Source organism: Hermetia illucens, chromosome 4 (genome assembly GCF_905115235.1).
Source record: "Hermetia illucens chromosome 4, iHerIll2.2.curated.20191125, whole genome shotgun sequence".
Taxonomy (NCBI): domain Eukaryota; kingdom Metazoa; phylum Arthropoda; class Insecta; order Diptera; family Stratiomyidae; genus Hermetia; species Hermetia illucens.
Window position 1 is genome coordinate 81,921,740 of NC_051852.1, and position 18,210 is coordinate 81,939,949.

Below are 18,210 nucleotides of genomic sequence, written 5' to 3' on the forward strand. Positions count from 1 at the left end.
ATACGATATTGTAGAAAAATAACCTGGCTGTTCATGTTCAAGACGTGCAACCTTTGGAGTTCAGACTCCTTGGATCCTCAGACTACAAATATGCAGTTAGAAGGGAGAAGGGAAGAAGGGTGCTCAAATTAATAAATTAAGGGTCGAAACCGCATTAAGAAGCCTCTTTTTCACATACCTTTTTGAGATTTTTTTTAGTGGAAAGAAACAAATTTCGAGAATCATTTTAAAAATTTAAGCCAAAAATAAAAGAGTCACGCGACAACATTCCACTGAAGGTCATAACTGCCAATTTTTATTTGAAACCAAAAAGGTCCTAGTTTTACATCACTACTTTTCACTTCACTTCTTTCTAAGAATACGAACCTCAATGCAACTGAAAATGATCAAAATTAAAAAATTTTGCAAATAAAGGCCCCGTAAAAATATGGTTCTCAAATGTTGGTTCATATTTCTGGTAATTTTGTAAAGAATAATACCTCGAAATTTCATAAAGACCGATTTATTACTTTTGAGTCAAAATTCCCGCAAATGTGAAAAACATGGTTTTGAGAAAAACCACTTTGAAAAAATTGTTTTAAAAATCACCTTTCGTATGTGAAGACATTTATCGCTCTTAATTGCAAACAAAATACAATTACAACAAATACAAACGCACCCGTACTGAGGGGACTGACACTAAGTATTCATAAATACACTATTTACATAACGCTACCAGATTTCTTAAGAGCATAAAGCCACTGCTTTCTGGGCGGTGGGCACTGAGCTTCTACCCCTATAAAATCAAAAAGACCACGAACTTCCCCCTGTTCGACCTTTTTCCCCCTTAAATCGACTTAATTTATTTCTATAATATCAACTAAACTTCAACTTGAAATATAATAGAAATAAATAAGTGGAACACGGGAAACTCGGTGCTTCAGGTATGAATGTGGATTTTTCAAGCAAGAATATTTGAGTACACGATGCTTCCATTTATATCATATATAGCTCGTAAAGTATATGACTGAATATACCCGATATTCAATTCGAGTGGGATTGACATTGTACCTCTTACAGAAGAGCCAGCTTCCACCTACTATAACTTTGTTAATACTAGTAGGGTTTCCACCAAACTTTTCAACCTATCTTATCTAATCCTATTTCAAGGGTATGGATCCAAGATGAACTTAAGGTTCCAGTAAATTTTCAAAATATAATAATATACCATTATTAACTTTATTTGAGATTCACATGTACAGGCGACCATGACCTTTTTTAGATTTTTCGGTGCATCAAATAATTTACACCCATTTCGGAACCCGGACTCTTACCCTTTACAATTAATGTTAAAACTAATATTCGCTTGGAAAATTACTAATCGAGACCTTTGATACCCCACGTGACAAATTTGCCTTGTTCCCTATTTTTATTTCGCCACGACCGTGAAACTTTCTTTTGCTGATGAAATTTCAAAGAAAAACGATTACTGTCATTTTTAAAGAAGAGAACACATGTGCTACTTGATCGACTATTTTACTCTAACTGAAATGGTTTGCTGGAATCCTTTCTTAGGAATGTCACGAAGAGGGTAGCATTTACCCTACTTTGCCTGAAATGAAGCCTCTATAGTATGGACCAATGATGTTCTGGGCGTATGGGACTATCCAGCCTAGCAAGATAGCAGATAATATCTTATAGATGGTACTCAGAAACGTGATCTGAAATTGCTGCACTGTGTTATATGGGGGATATGGGGCAGATAATGCCTCGTTGCCACTCGTCAGCCATTGATTCACTGTCAAGTAGAAGTAGATATAATGCTAAAACGTTATTATGACCTTTATTTGTGCAGATATCGGAACGGGATGTATTTTAAGGCCTAGATTTCGTTTAGAAACACCACTGTGATTTTTTTTTCAGATTTTCGGTTGGATAGGTTCTGAGAAAGAGACTACTTACACATTTAGAGGGTCAAATTATGAACCCTCACTCACCTACGTTTCATCCGATATCAAATATGGGACCAGTTGCGAATAGCGCCGATTGAGTCCTTTCATTTGATACTCCACATGGCCATATTCTCTGTGTACGGGGAGCCCCTTAAACTGAACACAAAATGGCGTAAAGGGATTCGCAGACCACACCCTCTCATCAAATTTCATGACTTCCGATCTAGCCGTTTCCGAATAAAGACAGACAGACATCGAATCGATATGTGCACATCAGTATGCGATAATAGTCAATGTTTGTTTAGGTTGAGCATAATATTTATATCCTTAATATGTACATATGTATACATATATAAAGAAAAACGTGCATAGAAGGGTCTTCACATAAGATCGACACAACAATTTTATACCTGAAACGTCCAACTTTCGGTATTCCGAGTATATCAGTGATATGTTAACCATTTAAAATTTCCGCCTCATGATGTCCAAAAGTTATGTAATTTCTTGCTAGGGAATATGAATTTAACTTTCATAGTGATCGCAGTTGTTACGTAATATATGTATTTATTAAACTGAACGTTTGCAAATCGACAAAATTTAATGCCAACACAAAAGGAGATAAACAAACTAGGTGAGAGATTGATAAAACTAAAATATGCGCATACATTGCTTTACTTGTTTTTTTTTAGTGAGGCCTCGAAAAGCAACCGTGAACCCATTTCTATTTTATAGTGCAACAAAATTTAATTCAATTTCGTCGCGAAATCGATTTTCCTAAATTTTCATATTTTTGAGTTTGGATGGTGTGAATATCCAAGTGCCCAAAAAGAGAGAATGGTAAAATGCAAAATTGGTTCCCGTCCGTGAGTGCTACATATAATACCACGTCTCATGCATATATATTATAACTTCATTTACAGATTACAGTCATAACTATATTACGTCATTGAAAACTTTCAATCTACCCAAATTTCTGCTTAACCGAACTGCATAAACTGTATAAACTATAGAAACTGAAAATCAACAACAAAAACTGACTATGATAACTCAATAAAAAAACAAAAAGATAAGCAACTACAATTCGTCGTATGATAATTAAGTGTATGCAGGAACAAGTTGGGAAACCGGAAGCTGGACGCTTAAGGTATGAAAGGTTTGGTGCATTTCTTTTATGAAGACATTGTAGTGTGCATTTGACCGATTGGTACGTAGCACGCAATATATGCATATATTATGTGAGAGTATCCACTTACGGATGATATTGACATTCATAGGCTTGAATTTGCAAAGAAGTAACAAATTTGACCCGTTATAACTTTGTTAGTTATATAGTACAATTTCCACCAAACTTGGTAGGATTATGCTCTATGTTATATCCTATATTGTTGCAAAATTTCGTGACTGAACGAACTTAAAGGGGGTTTTGCAGTGAATTACTACAAATTATAGTAACTTTATTGGACAGATATTGGTATGGAGGGAGATCGGTATGGAGGCATAGTGGCAGCCTCTTGACTTTTTTCAGATTTTTCGATTGGATAGTTTCTGAGGAATTATTTTTTCGACCTCCGCACCGCCACGGTACCAAATGCCCACATGACTATATTTGATGAAAAAGAAAAATTAACACCCCTCTTTTACATGCATGGGGACCTCCCCTTAAATTCGACGAAAAAGGATGTATCCCACTATAGGCGTGTGCGTTCACAGTTTCCACCTTTCCACCAAATTTGGTGTGAATCGCTGCAGCCGTCTCCGAGAAAAATGCTTGCAACGGACAGACAGACAGACAGACAATAAACCGATTTTAATAAGGTTTTATTTTACACAAAACCCTTAGAAGGAAAGATACTGAAGTGACTCTTAAATTTGCAATATAAAGTATATTCAAATAGTTGTGATAATGCTGTACAGATGTTTCAAGTTTCTCAAGAAAATTCTCCATTTTGCATCAGTTTTTCTGGCACCCTGACTCCTTAATCAATACACAGTTTTGCAAGTTTTTTTCTCCTCCTTTCCTCTCCTCCCTGGCTTTTTCTCGAAATTCCCAATATACCCGGAAAATATGATCTGAAACGTGCAAAACAAAGTCCCCTTTTGATGGTATGGCATGAAATAAAATAACAATCATATTCAACAGGGTAAAATAGGACAAACCAAGGGTGAATATTTTTCCAAAAAAGAAAGAGCAAAATGAACATCGCCGTGCGTTCATAGAAACAAAAATTTTAAAAGATGGTACTCTCAAAATGAGGCGTTTTAGTTCTGTATAGGTCTCGGTATTTGTTTCAGGACGGAACCCAAAATTTCCTTTCTTTTCCTTTTTTGTCTCTATCCAAATAAGGAAGAAACTTCAGGTCTGCTAGTACTGTGTCGCGTGTTTGTTCGCCCCTTCGCTGAGCCGGGCTGGTTGGTTAAGATTTCTTGATCTTTTTCTCGGTTCTAGGCTTGAACCTGTTGTAGTCGAGAGGTTCTCAAATCACCACCAACCAATTTTAGCTGGTGAGTTCTCGTCAGCACGCTGAAGCGCGAAATTCATTACCATAACATCGGACATAATTATAGCGAGTTACACAGCTGATCCAATGTAATATTTTCGTTTCCGTTACCGCAAGCCGGATAACTGAATGGTTAGAGCACAAGGCTCTCTTACGGAAGGTCGCCGTTCAAATCTCACTGGTGGCAGTAGAATTTGACGTCGGATCGCGATAAGGCCATTTAAGCCAGCGCGTGAGTTTTGCCAAGTATTTCCACGAAGCACATTAGATGAGTTTGTATGGCCCGCCATCAATTCCCTTCTCTAGATTCGGTAATGTAACTTATAGAGGGCAGTAGTATTCCATGAATAAATGCTCAGTACATATTGCGTCAATAGTTCAGCATGTGATATATCCATATATTATGTGAGATTATCCACTTTCGGGTGATATTGACATTCATAGTCTTCAATTTTCAAAGAGGCAACAACTTTGACGTATTACAACTTTGTTAGTAATAGTCTGATTTCCACCAAACTTGGTAGAATCATGCTCTACATTATAGCCTACATCACTGCAAATTTCTTGGTGCTAGAATGAGCTTAAGGGCGGTTTTATAGCGAATTACTAAAAATTACAGTAATATACTATTATTAACTTTATTTGAACAGATATCGGAATGGAAAGTATTTCGGAGCCTAGGCACCATGTAGTGGCTGCTTCCTAATTTTTCTCAGATTTTTCGGTTGGGCAGTTTCTGAGAATCGCCCCTTTAAAGAAATGATCACTTTCAACCTCCCGCACTCACACACACAAAACCAAGACCGGCTTTGAAAAGCACTAATCAAGACCTTTAATTTGATACCCCACATGACTACATTTGATGAAAAAAATTTTACACCCCCTTAAATTCAACGTAACAGGATGTAACTCACTGTATGCATGAGCGTTCACAGTTTCCATCTTTGTACCAAATTTGATGTCAATCGCTATAGCTATCTCCGAGTAAAATGCATGTGACGGACAGACAGACAGAAATGGTTTCGAAATTTGGAGATATGGTTCTTTACAAAATTACGAAGAATATGACCCAACGTTTGGAATGATATCGCATTTTTGAGGATGTTTTTTCGCATAATTAGTTGAAAAGTGGTGAAAATTGAAACATTTCCTTTGAACAACTGCAACATTTTTAATTTTGACTACTTTAACCTGCAGTCAGGTTTGTTTTCTTAGAAGATAAGCTAGTAATGTAAAATGAAAGCCTTTTTGGTTTAAAAAAAAAGAAAATGGTTACACGTCCTGCAATGAGAAAACTCTAGTTACGAACTTATTGTGGGGCCTAGATTCCATGGGCAGAGACTACCATCACTTTTTGCAGATTTTTAGGTTACCCTTTTCTGACCCCCGCTCTCCTCTCCTTTCAAACCAATGTCAAAACTAATATCTGCTTCGAAAAGTACTAATCGACACCTTTCCTTTGATTCTCCACATTATTACATTCATCATCATCATCAACGGCATAACAACCGGTATCCGGTCCAGACCTGCCTTAATAAGGAACTCCAGACATCCCGGTTTTGCGCCGAGGTCCTTCAATTCGATGTGCCTTATAGCTGTCTGGCGCCCTGACCTACGCCATTGCTCCATCTCAAACAGGGTCTGCCTCGTCTTCTCTTCTTACCATAGATATTGGCTTTATAGACTTTTGGGCTGGATCATCCTCATCCATACGGATTAAGTGACCCACCCACCGTAACCTATTGAGGTCATGGTATCGCTCATAGATTTAGGCTACGGAATCGTCCATCCTCATATAGGGGGCCAAAAATTGTTCGGACGATTCTGCTCTCGAACGCAGCCAAGAGATCGGAATTTTTTTTGCTAAGAACCCAAGTTTCCGGGGAATACATGAAGACTAGCAAGATCATTGTCTTGTACAGTAAGAGCTATGATTCTATGGTGAGACGTTTCGAGCGGAGCTGTTTTTGTAAGCTGAAATAGGCTCTGTTTGCTGCCAACAACCATGCGCGGATTTCAGCATCGTAGCTGTTATCGGTTGTGATTTTCGACCCTAGATAGGAGAAATTATCAACGGTCTCAAAGTTGCAGTCTCCTATCCTTATTCTTCCTGTTTGACCAGTGCAGTTTGATGTTGTTAGTTTGTTGATTTTTGGTGCTGACGTTGTCACCATATATTTTGCCTTGCCTTCATTGATGTGCAGCCCAAGATCTCGCGCCGCCTGCTCGATTTGGCAGTTTGTACGTCTCGGGTCGTTCTTCCCATGATTATTACATTCGGTGAAAAAAATTTTAATTTAGATTTAAAAATTCAATAAAGTTTTCCGAAATATGACTAATATAATGCCCAAACTTGATTGAATTCCAATTAATTCTTCCTATTAAAATGGTGTTTATATAACAAAAATCCTGTTAAAATCGGTTAAATATCTGTCTGTCTGTCCATCTTCCTGCCTATCTGTTACACTTACTTTTCTCATAAACGATTGAAACGAAATTTGGTGGAGAGGTGGAAACTGTGACCGCCTACATATCCAGTGCGCTGCAATTTTCTGCGTTGTGTTTTAGTATTAAGGGAGTCCAGAGCCCGCATTGATGATGGATCGGACCAATTGGGAAGCAACTTACTCACACTCTTGTAGTTCACGGATCCCTTTTTGGGTTAAATACCCAAGTTATGCTTGCATATTTGGTTGTTCATCATGGTATGATTAACACAATATTTTCCATTTGTTGATTTGTTGCACAACAAAACTATCTACTGAACTAATGTTCAAATTCTTCTTAAACGTCGATTCAGTTATATTTCGATTTCATCACTCTTTGTGTTTTGTAGAAAACATTGACAAAGTTATATTAAATCAAAGTTACCATGTTCATAATTTTCTTGTTTTTAAATTTACTGTTGCACAATATATCAATATCACAAATGAGTACAAATATATTCTTACAAAATAAATACACAAAAATTCTCATACCTGGAGCGCTCAGCTTTCGGTTTTCGACTTTTATTGAATCAGTAAACTTTCTTATATATCTTTTATACTGCTACTTATATTCTTACTCAAAGGTTGCCGGGTGCAAAAATTGTTATGTTCATTGGATATCGCTAAATTCTGCATTGTTTTTTTTTTTAGGTGTAACTTGGTTGTACATCTGTTGGCTTGTGCAACGCCCATGCACACGATGACGATGTTGATACGCAAAATCAAGGTAGATATTTTGGAGTTTGCGGCAAGTGTTAAACGTGTAGACGCCGCTTAAGTATGTCAAGGTGACAATTGTGTGGGATGCCGCAATTTCGATATTTGACACTTTCTTTCTGTTTGTTTTGTTGTTCTAGATCTATAATTTGTACAGTATTAAATGCGATGTTGCGAGTTTTCTTATGGAAGAACTTTCCCATTTATTCACACCTTCAACATTCCTTTAGGTATTTCCAAATTCCAAGATATACACACATATACATAACGAAGGTATAACTATTATGCTCGGCTTAAATTACCCGAACATTTCGTACGTAGCTCTAAGCATCTTAAACTTTTTACTTTATTGTGGCTTATCGGTATCTATACACAATACATTCTACTTATCATGTAGAATATTTTAGAGTGGAATAACTTGACACGAAATTGAAAATTTTGATCTACTATAACTTTTTTAGTAATAGCAGTATTTTCACCAAACTTTGCAGTGTTACGACCTGACTTTGTACTCATGCCAAATTTCGCACTTCGAGTTTAAAATAGGAGAATTTCGAAAATATAGTAATATACCGTTGTTAACATCAGTAAATCTCGAAATGGGCTATCTTTTGATTGTCAATTTCCATATAGGAGAAACCAAGCTTCATTTCATTTACATTTTGGGTTCTACTTCTCTTATCCTACTAATACTTCTAGTTTTTGTTTAGTTTCCTAATAGATGAATGCCTAAAATCGTACTTTCTTTCAAAATGTTGATATGATATCCCCATGACTATAATTTTAGAATATTTAACTTCTTGTCGGAGAAACTTTACTGTATCTAATTTAGGTAATCGGTTAAATAAGCACTACCTTGGATAAGTGAATGCTTTGTCTAAAACAGTCACAATACGGCGTGAATTTCAGATCAGATGAAGTACTGCACAAGACTTACTATCTTATCTATGTATGCAATATAATTAGTGTAGATGATGAAACTAAAGCATTATCTCCATCTATAACTAAAAACACAAGTCAGAGATCATCAACTGAACTGAAAAACTGCACAGAACTTTTTCCGTATGCATAGTACCAAGGCAACTAGAATAAATGTTAATTCTTTTTATCAAGTAATCTTAAATCTGACCTCGAAATGGATTACGTTTGTGAATTTTTTTCGGAAATAATCTGAATTCCAACTAATGTGATTATCATATCAGCTGGTAAATTGGGGGAATTTTAATATTTCCACTTTTTCTAGAATTCGTTGTCCAAATTCCACTGGTTAACATAGGTTGGTTGCTAACCCTTTATTTATGGTTGTAAACTGGCTGTCAATTAGATTATGGGTTCAAATGACTTTAGAATCAGTTTAGTCTTATTTCCATGCAGAACGCCTAATGTAAATTTGAAGAAATTACTATTGTCACAATTGAAAGTGCTTTCTAAAAAAACTGGAATGTTTAAAATTGATTGAATCGTTAACTCCCATTTATTATAGTTAATTTAAAGTAATAGTAGCTGAAAAAGAAGGTAAAATGGTAACGCGCCAATGGCATGAAGAAAGAAAATAGTGGCTGTACTTGGAACGCATATGCATCTAAATTAAATATCTTACGCACTAGGAAAGTACATACATATCCCCATATTGCCGGTCACTTCATACGTATTGTTTTTGGAACAATAATTTATGTACGGCTAGTCAGAATATAGATGAGGCACGTTCAAAAATCAAGTATAGTGGGACCCTCACAGCCACAGGAATGGTCTTTCGACATGTTCACATCACCGCTGTATAGTCCTCCGTAGACTCTTCCCCTTCAAAACGGGACCGCTTGGTATGTTAAAAATTCTTATGAAATCCATCCAGCGATTTGGTACTTTTTATAAGAAGAAAGCTCCCCTTGAGGTTTCTAATGATGTTAAAACTTTTTAAAGAGATGATGTTACGAATCAGAGAGCTTTTAGGGATATCGAATTGGTGGACCTCGGCGCAAAACCGGGATATCTGGAGTTCCTTATTAAGGCAGGCCTAGACCGTATACCGGTTGTTGCGCCGTTGATAATGATGATGATGATGTTACGAATCATACAAGTGTGAACAAATCGAGTTATGAGTTTAAAAACGGTCGTATTTCTATGCATGACGACCAGAAGAAGGGAAACCGCCAATTATGCGTGGCTAACTTGAGGAAGAAAACCGAGAAAGCGGAAATGCAACAACCTCAGATCTAGATAGAATTTCGTGTCCAATTATACGATATTGAAAGGAAAGTAATCACGTCTGCATGCAACGAAAATGTTATACTTCAAGTTACGTGAATTGAACGCACTTGTTAGATAGTACAAACTTTGATTCCGTAGCTCTTTTTAAGGTTCTGTGTGAAACAAAACCTTATTAAAATCGAGACGATGTCTGTCTGTCTGCATGTCCGCCTGTCTGTTTGTCACACGCACTTTTGTCCAAAACGGCTAAACCGGTCCGAACGAAATTTGGTGGACAGATGGGAACTATGAAATCCCACGCACACAGCGAGTGGCATAAATTTAGGTGGAGATTAAAGGGGAGCTCCCCATACATGCAAAGGGGGGATTCAAAACTTTTTTCAACGGATATAGTCGCGTAGGACATCGAATGAAAGGTCGATTTGTACTTTCGGAAACTGACATTAGTTTTGGCGTGAATCGAAAAGTGCGTGAGTAAAGAGTCAAAATGTACGCACTTAAAGTGAGACAGGACTCATTTTTGGAAACTACCCAACCTAAAAATCCGAAAAAAATCAGGATGGTGCGCTTAGATGAAATCTAGGCCCCAAAATATGGCCCATTCCGATATCTGCTCAAATAAAGTCACTAATAGTACATCACTAACTTCTAGATATTTACTGAAAAACCCCCCTTAAATTCTTTCTAGGACTTCCGAATTTTCCATCAGCATAGAGAACAATATTTCGTATATACGTGCTAAATTTCATGGCAATCTGGCGATTAGCACTTCGAAAGCCATGCAAATAAGATGCTGACGTCATAAATAACGGGAATAATCGACATTTGCGAGAAATATTAAAGTCGCATTTATGAAAAATCTACTTATCTGCAGCTCTTTTTAAGGGGTTGTGTAAAACACTTATGTGAAATCTAATCTTCGAGAGATGTCCCATTCCGGTATCTGCTCAAATAAATTTACTAATAGTATATTATCAATTTTTAGAAATTGACTAAAAAGCTCCCCTTAAGTTCATCCTAGGTGTACCAAATTTTGCACCGACATAGAGGACAGTACACATGCCAAGTTCCATGAAAATCCAACTATTAGTGTCAAAGTTATAGAAGTTCAAACTTATCAATTTCGTGCTACTTAACAGCATCCTAAGCCATACAAATAAGATACTGACGTCATAATTAACGAGAATAATTGAATCTTCTTCATTGACTGATAGCATTGACTCCAGATATTTAAATCGCTGAGTTCTGACAATGGAAGTAACCTGTCAATGGCAGTAACCTGCCCAGAACTGAGCGATTTAAATATCTCGGGTGAATGCTATCATCCAATGCGTTATGCATAGGGAAACACAAAACCTTTTATACCTGAAGCAACAAGCTTCCGGTTTCCCGACTTGTTCAGTTTTTTGAAGGATCTTCTCTATTTTTTTTTCAAAATCAACACCATACCATACGGGATAGTGAATAAAATATTTGTCATAGTCGGAAGTGTCTTACAGTTTTAAAAATCTAATCTAAATCTACTGAAGCTTTGAAATTTAGATTTGTTCCTATTACTAAAGCGTTAGTTTTAATTTAATGCATTGTTGAACAAAAATAAACTAAGAGATCAAGCACATGGTTTTGTAGAGAAAATCATCTGTGTCTATGTCAAGTCAGCAGATGTACGTTCGCAACAAAGCGGCTCTAAAGCAAAGCAAATTAAAAAAAGAAACTGTTCGACAGATTAATGACGTCACTCCAAGAAAAAATTGCCTCATATCAGTTTGTTGTTGCTTAATTTAATTGCCTCGTTGGCTGGGTAGGGAATCCAACTAAATTACACAAAAGGTAAAAGAATAGTCTTGTAGTAACATACTCTCGAGACTTAGAAGCGACTTAGGAAATCTTAAACAGCTGCAAAAATTTTCAAGTTTCCATAAAAAGGAGAGAATTAATGACGAGATACGTTTTTATATCATCTTATCAAAGATAATTGTCTCCATTCTACTAAATTGAAATTGTTCCTTGTTTATACCTCTCAATGATAGTTACTATGGTAGAAAAAGAAGACGAAGCAGACCCTGCCTAAGATGGAGCGATGGCGTAGGTCAGGACGCCAGACAGCTTTTAGGGATATCGAATTGGTGGACCTTGGCGCAAAACCGAGATGTCTGGAGTTCCTTATTAAGGCCGACCTAGACCGGATACCGGTTGTTGCGCCGTTGATGATGATGAATGATAGTTACTAAACGTACCATCGAAAGAGGCCATTATAAAAAGTGAAATTAACTATAAGTCGACTATTAACATAGAAGGAAACGGTATTATTTAATAAGTTCGGAAACAGATTTAATTGGCCAAATAAATTTCAAAGATAGCGCTGGTGAAAATTGTAGAAAACAATTTTTCTAATCATGATGTTCTTGTATGTAATTATGATGTATTATGATTATAATACCATACAATTTACTTGAAGTTATCGTTTCCTGGCATTTCATATAATAAACCATTAATTGTCTCTTTCAAAATTACCGGTTATCGATTATTTGAGGATGATAAAAGTTATCGAAAGTTTGGACAATAAGTAAGCCAGAAAATATGAGAAGACAGGTCGAAATTTACCTCCACAGACGGGCTCTCAACTATTCACAGCGACGCGAGGAATAACGACCAAGGAAGATGAAGGGTTCCTTCAACCCAATACAAATCATCCTTCGAGGATCTTTTCTTGAATAAAATGTTTTAATAACACTTTGCACAGTGAATCCAGATACTGCGTTCTCCCACGATGCTGAAAGTTGGTACCTTACCTAGTATCTTCAACTTCCGAGTGCTACTGTATTTACCGAAAGGTCTATTTTGTCCTTCTTGATGCCCGCCTGCTTTATTAAATAGGGAAAATTTCACGTCACAATCAGCCAGTCAGCTTTCTTTTTTCTTTGAGGGTAGTTTTCATCCGTTTTCTTAATTGACCCACAGTTACATCTAATTCTTTTAACTGTTGAGTTCGATAAACTACTTCCATATCAACAATCGAAAGACAAGTAAAAAACCATGGGATCTATTTTCGATCATTAACTCGCAACCAATTGTTTCATAAAGAATCTTTCGGTAGCACTATTTTCGTTGGAGAACCCACTAAGGCAATGATTGGACCACATCGATTTAAAATATATAGAACGATGTTACCCTGAACTTTACATGGTCCATCCTGATAGTCGGTCCAGTTTAGAACGATGCCTTGGACTCAGGACTCGGTATCTCAAGAATAATGTGGTCTTGAAATTACCACCTAGTGTATCAATCTGTTGTTGTTTCGGTTAATATTTTTGTCGTTTTCCATCGAACCCGATGGTCACACCAGCACGAATTACATGTCTATACGATCGAGGACGCTTCTCTCGTTATTTTTCTGATCGCGAATATCCTCATTTCGAATGTGACTACGGCGTGCTCCGCCGCTGGCACAACGCAACATCTTTGCTTCCATATCCGCCGTTCATTGTTTTTGATAGTCGAGCAGCAATTAGAATCAAAAAGGACGACATAAGAATGACACTGTGGAGAATTTTGGATTTGAGTCAAACGATGATGCGTCGATAATAAAGAACACCAATTCTGGAACGCCACTTCAAGAAATTGCGGTGATGTTTGAAGCAATTTCATAACGTAATCCACCATTGCCTGATAGCATTGATAGACGGTATTTAAATTGCTCAGTTCTCGGCAGGCAGCTAGCACTGGCACTGATGTTCCGGTTTCATTAGGGTCAGTCGTCAAAAGCTCTGTTTTATTCAGATTCTGAGACTGTGCTACATGTGGCAATAATATCGCTTTTGGATAATTCCACCAATCGATCGAGGTTAGCTTAAGATTATTGAGAAGGAAGAGGAGCGGTAAGAGGGCACTTCTTTGATGAACACTAGCGGAGACGCGAAGCAGTGTTGATATATGAGTATATGCCTACCACATTTCGAACTTTACTCTTGTGCAAAATAGTTAACAAAAGGCATTTTTCTACCAATAGAATCAACCTGTCTGTATGCAGGAAAGAAATAACTTCTGCGATCAACTGAAATAATAGCGATGTGCATCAGCTGGTGATTAAATGCCTCGGTTTTTAATGGCATCATTGAAACTCTCCGCAATGCCAATGCTGACACTATATTGAGTGCGTTGGCTACCAAGCTAGAAGAGTTTATAGTTATTTTCACCGTGTTTGCGTCTACGTTCCAGCTTTTGGCCTCGTACCATCGAATTTCCTGACAGGTGCAGATATGCGCTTCTTCCGAAGGGCTCCTGCGGGTTGCTCCATTTTTCCATTGAGGGCCCCAATATTTGGAGTACAAATACGGATTTGTTTCATTCGGACCAATTTGCTTATATCCTGATGGTGTCCATTCGCCAAAAACCCATGCTCATTGTTCGAAAGAACCGGAACCCGTCTTGTCTTTTTGACTAAGGCAGATGCTTTAGCATTTCTTGTTATCGGCTATGAATGTATTTTCTTGATCGGGAATTATTGATCTGATATCAACATCTCTTGGAGCTAGCTTATCACTGGCAAGTAAAAACTTGACATAACTAAAAACAAAAATAGTGCAAAGCAATGATGTTATATGATAGGAGGTCAATTTACGTACTCAAAACATGAAATCAAGCGCCCCCGAAAATGATTTTTTAATAAGTTCATTTCTTGCGCAGTGTGACAATTACCACTGTCTCGCTGAAGCCAAAATTCACTAAGATCACAAGCTCCAATTTCAGATAGTAAGCAGACCTTATGGTTCGTTAGCGGTTATCTTTGGCAGTTACGTTGTATCCAGCCAAAAATGCCTCTTATCACTGCTTATAATTTCATGATCAAGCAAAAGGCTATTTGACTTGATCCAGAACTCATTCAGTGGCACTAGTTCAAGTTAAGTTTCGTAAGATTTAAGGCCAAGACCCTTACATAAAAAACTGCTGAATAAGGTAAGCAAAGCTGTTGAGATTAGCGCCGAAATGATACATCACGGTCCTCACGTACGTTCTCAGTTATCGCCGTCCTTTCTGTTCTATGTGTTCTAATCGGTCGGGCATCATCCAGTAGTATACATTCAGTGGCCTTGCAACTTGCGACGATAATAGAATTAGTAGTAGTAGATTAGTAGCTTTAAGTGGACGAAAAACATTTTGAACTCAAAATTGATTTTCGTAACACAGCTGAGCAATTTGGAAAGGTTTTGCGACTTCAGCCTATCCAGGGTAATTTGCCAAACAGTATTAAATACAAATGGCATGACAATTTGTCACGAGTCAAGCGTGATCTGTCAAAAAAATCCTCCCCTGCATCCACATATTATTTTCATATCTGAGCATACAGTTGTGCGTATTATTCAAACATATTTATTTGTGAAAATTAAATGGATCGGCCTCGGATTTCATATTGAACTCAGACTACCAATTATTCCAAGAACTGGATTCAGGAAACGTTTAATGTTGATTTCGGTTTAGTCATTTAAGACACGACAACTAATTTCGCTGCCATCTTATTTCAAGTGTCCGGATAGCTGAGTAGTTAAAGCACAAGACTGTCGTACCGAGGCTAATAATCTCGGGTGAGCGTAATGCTGACCACATTGCTTCTTATAGAGTACTGTATTTCTATAGTGTACCGTTACGGTCTTGAATGACTAGATTGTTGCGCCAACGATTATTACTATTATCTTATATGAAGCGGATATCAAAACGTACACTATCAACGCCATACCGTTTAGCGAGCTAACACTTTCCTCTCCCCTGAAGTCAATTCTGCCTAATCTCCAAAAGTCATACTAAATTAGTTGTGTCAAAGTGAGCCAAGTGCATGTAGCGGTAGATGTCATTCGAATAATATTATTGATGAATGAAAGGCTTTTCAATTCGCAAGGAAGATTTGAACCAGCACAAGCGATCCTTCTGTACAATTAGATACCCTACTTTTGGGTTCCGTAGAAATAGAAAATGAAAACGTAGGTATTTTTTATTTAAGCTTCCACCACATTGGATTTTAAAATAAGTTTTGCTTTTTTTATTACAAAAAAAAATGCCTCGTTGCTTAGTGAATGAACAAAAACGAATTTTAAAACGCCATGCCAAAAAAACCCACTTGATATTTAAAAATCACTGCATTATATTGAATAGATTTAAACTGAGCACTGAAATAATGAAGAGAGAAGATGCAGGAAGTATGCTGAGAAACTGTTCGTCGTACTTCATCCTTTGAATAATTTATCATTTTGTATAAACTCAACATCGTTTTGTCCTGTTTAAGGAAAGAGATAGTTGCGGGAAATAAATTATGATTATGAATCTAAAATTTATAAATTGTAGTTATTTTCAATTACAAAACCAACAGATAAACCGCAGCGATTTTTAGATACTTACATTGAAGTAAGGATTCGTTTTTCAATAGACCCACCCACATAAAAAGAAGGATTTAGGGATTATGGCAATTGCAACTCAAATAATCATCCAGTCCTGATGCCCTCGAGCTACACAAATTTGAGATATAGACCCAAACATAAACTCATCAACTGGAACCTAGTAAAGAAAAATAACAAATAAAAATTTCTCAAATCCATATCGTTCCCTCAGATATTACAAATCTGACGGCCACGGCTTGAGCAAATAAAAATAACTGCTTTCGTGCAAAAGCACATTGCCAGGATAATAAACAATTCGTCGTAGTATTTGGTAAAGGCAGACAAATAAACCCAAACCATCAGATCCTTTTCCGTCTCTGGAGACCAAGACAAACATACGGAATTGCAACTAATACTTCGGAGGGAATTCCCCCGAATTCCCATGTTCTGTGGGAACATTGCCATGAGGCAGGGAGGAGCATTCAGATTTTATGATACGTTTCGGTCTGGGCTTTAGGAGTGGACCTTCTGTTTACTTAGCAGTGAATAGTGGATAGATACTGCAGGATGCTTCATACCTAGGTCGCATTTGAATCTGACCCACTTAAAAGGGTTGCCGATATCTCAACTTACCTATAGTTTTTGTCCATTGCGCTGGAGGTCGCCAGTCGGGATAGTGCTTGGGGAATAGCTCCCGGGTCCAGTAGGTATGCAAGACGACCTTGTATACCACAAGCCGCTCTGAAGTACATCCATTTGAGATCTGTTCGTAGCCTTGATATGCACCGGAACTAATGTTTCCACTGTAACTATTCACTCGTTCGGAATTATCATTATGGAACTGCTGAACGGATGCGGAGTAGCCAGCAATGACGGCATTGGCACAACCCAAAATCAACAGAAGCACCGCAAACACACGAACTACACCGGTAAACTTCAGGCTCATCCTTTTCGACATTGTGGACTTTATCTGCTGCAAGGATGTCACTAAGTCACATTCACGTAATATGCACTTTATTCCTTGGTAGCAAATGATAGGACGATGAAACGTAAACCACGAATTAGGGGAACTTCCGTTCGCGTAAATGCAATCTCAGTTCGAAAGGCAAGAACTCTGAGGGTAGCGCACGCCTCCACAACTGAATTTATCGGCGACTAGCAATCAACTGATCGACTTAGCGGCAGTATTCGAGCTAAATTCTAAACTGTCGCCACAAACAAGAGGCCGCAGAATATTTTTGGAGCATCACCGGACGGGTTTGGAAGCTTTCAAATGATAGTCCGGCGTACACGTCTTCGGAATGGAAATCCGTATCTGTCTCGTCTCAGAAAAGCTTCACCACCACGTTTCGTACGGTCGGAAAATCTCTCCACATGGGCTGCGCTCGGTGCGCATGCATCGCCCAGCTCTACCCCTTCGCACCCAGAAGGGAGGAAATTCGATGTTTTCACTACGGAAAATCTGCATGAACGCCAAGTCGGGAGTGTGCAGATTTCTGTAAGGTGGGTGTCCTTGCGCCACTCAGTCTAGTGTTTTGTGGTAGCTGCAAAGCCCTGTGACCTGTAACAAGTGGTAGTGAGTTCAAGCTTTGCCTGCGGTTATCTCGTCTTGCACCTACTGCCCAAGTCTTTGTGCAAGCAACCATTTCCGCTGGAAAATTAAAAGTGGAAAGTTATTAATAACGATTGATAGAATCATATGAGACGAATTGCTTGAAACGTGTCTAGACATTTACGTTGTTGAGGGAAACTAAAATGGTTCTAGAGAAATCGAAAAGGGTCGACTACAACATACTACGACACGCATGGAAATTTGATAAATAATAATAAATTCTTGATTAAGTGGAAAGAAAGCGTTGCAAAGATTGTTCCACCAGTTCCAATGAGTCAACAGTTATGAATTACTGAGCTTCAAACAGGCCATTATGAAAGCCAAACAAACGTAGTCACACCTACAGTTTTCCCTTTAGGACGGAATAATTACAAGTGAATCTATACTAGT

General features: G+C 37.7%; 1 protein-coding gene across 2 annotated transcripts in view; it reads right to left on the minus strand.

The window, feature by feature from the left end:
- Positions 1-17,495, minus strand: part of LOC119655540 (spondin-1) — a 186,856-nt gene extending 169,361 nt beyond the window's left edge. The window contains exons 1-2 of one of the 2 annotated variants that reach the window (XM_038061456.1): positions 17,211-17,495; positions 16,842-17,169 (exon numbers count right to left, since the gene is read on the minus strand). In XM_038061456.1, the coding sequence (XP_037917384.1) occupies positions 16,842-17,166 (325 nt within the window). In that variant the 5' untranslated portion in view covers positions 17,167-17,169; positions 17,211-17,495. Of the gene's footprint in view, positions 1-16,841 lie in introns of both variants that reach the window. The other variant, XM_038061455.1, reaches the window with a different exon arrangement.
- Between the last annotated feature and the right edge of the window lie 715 nt (positions 17,496-18,210).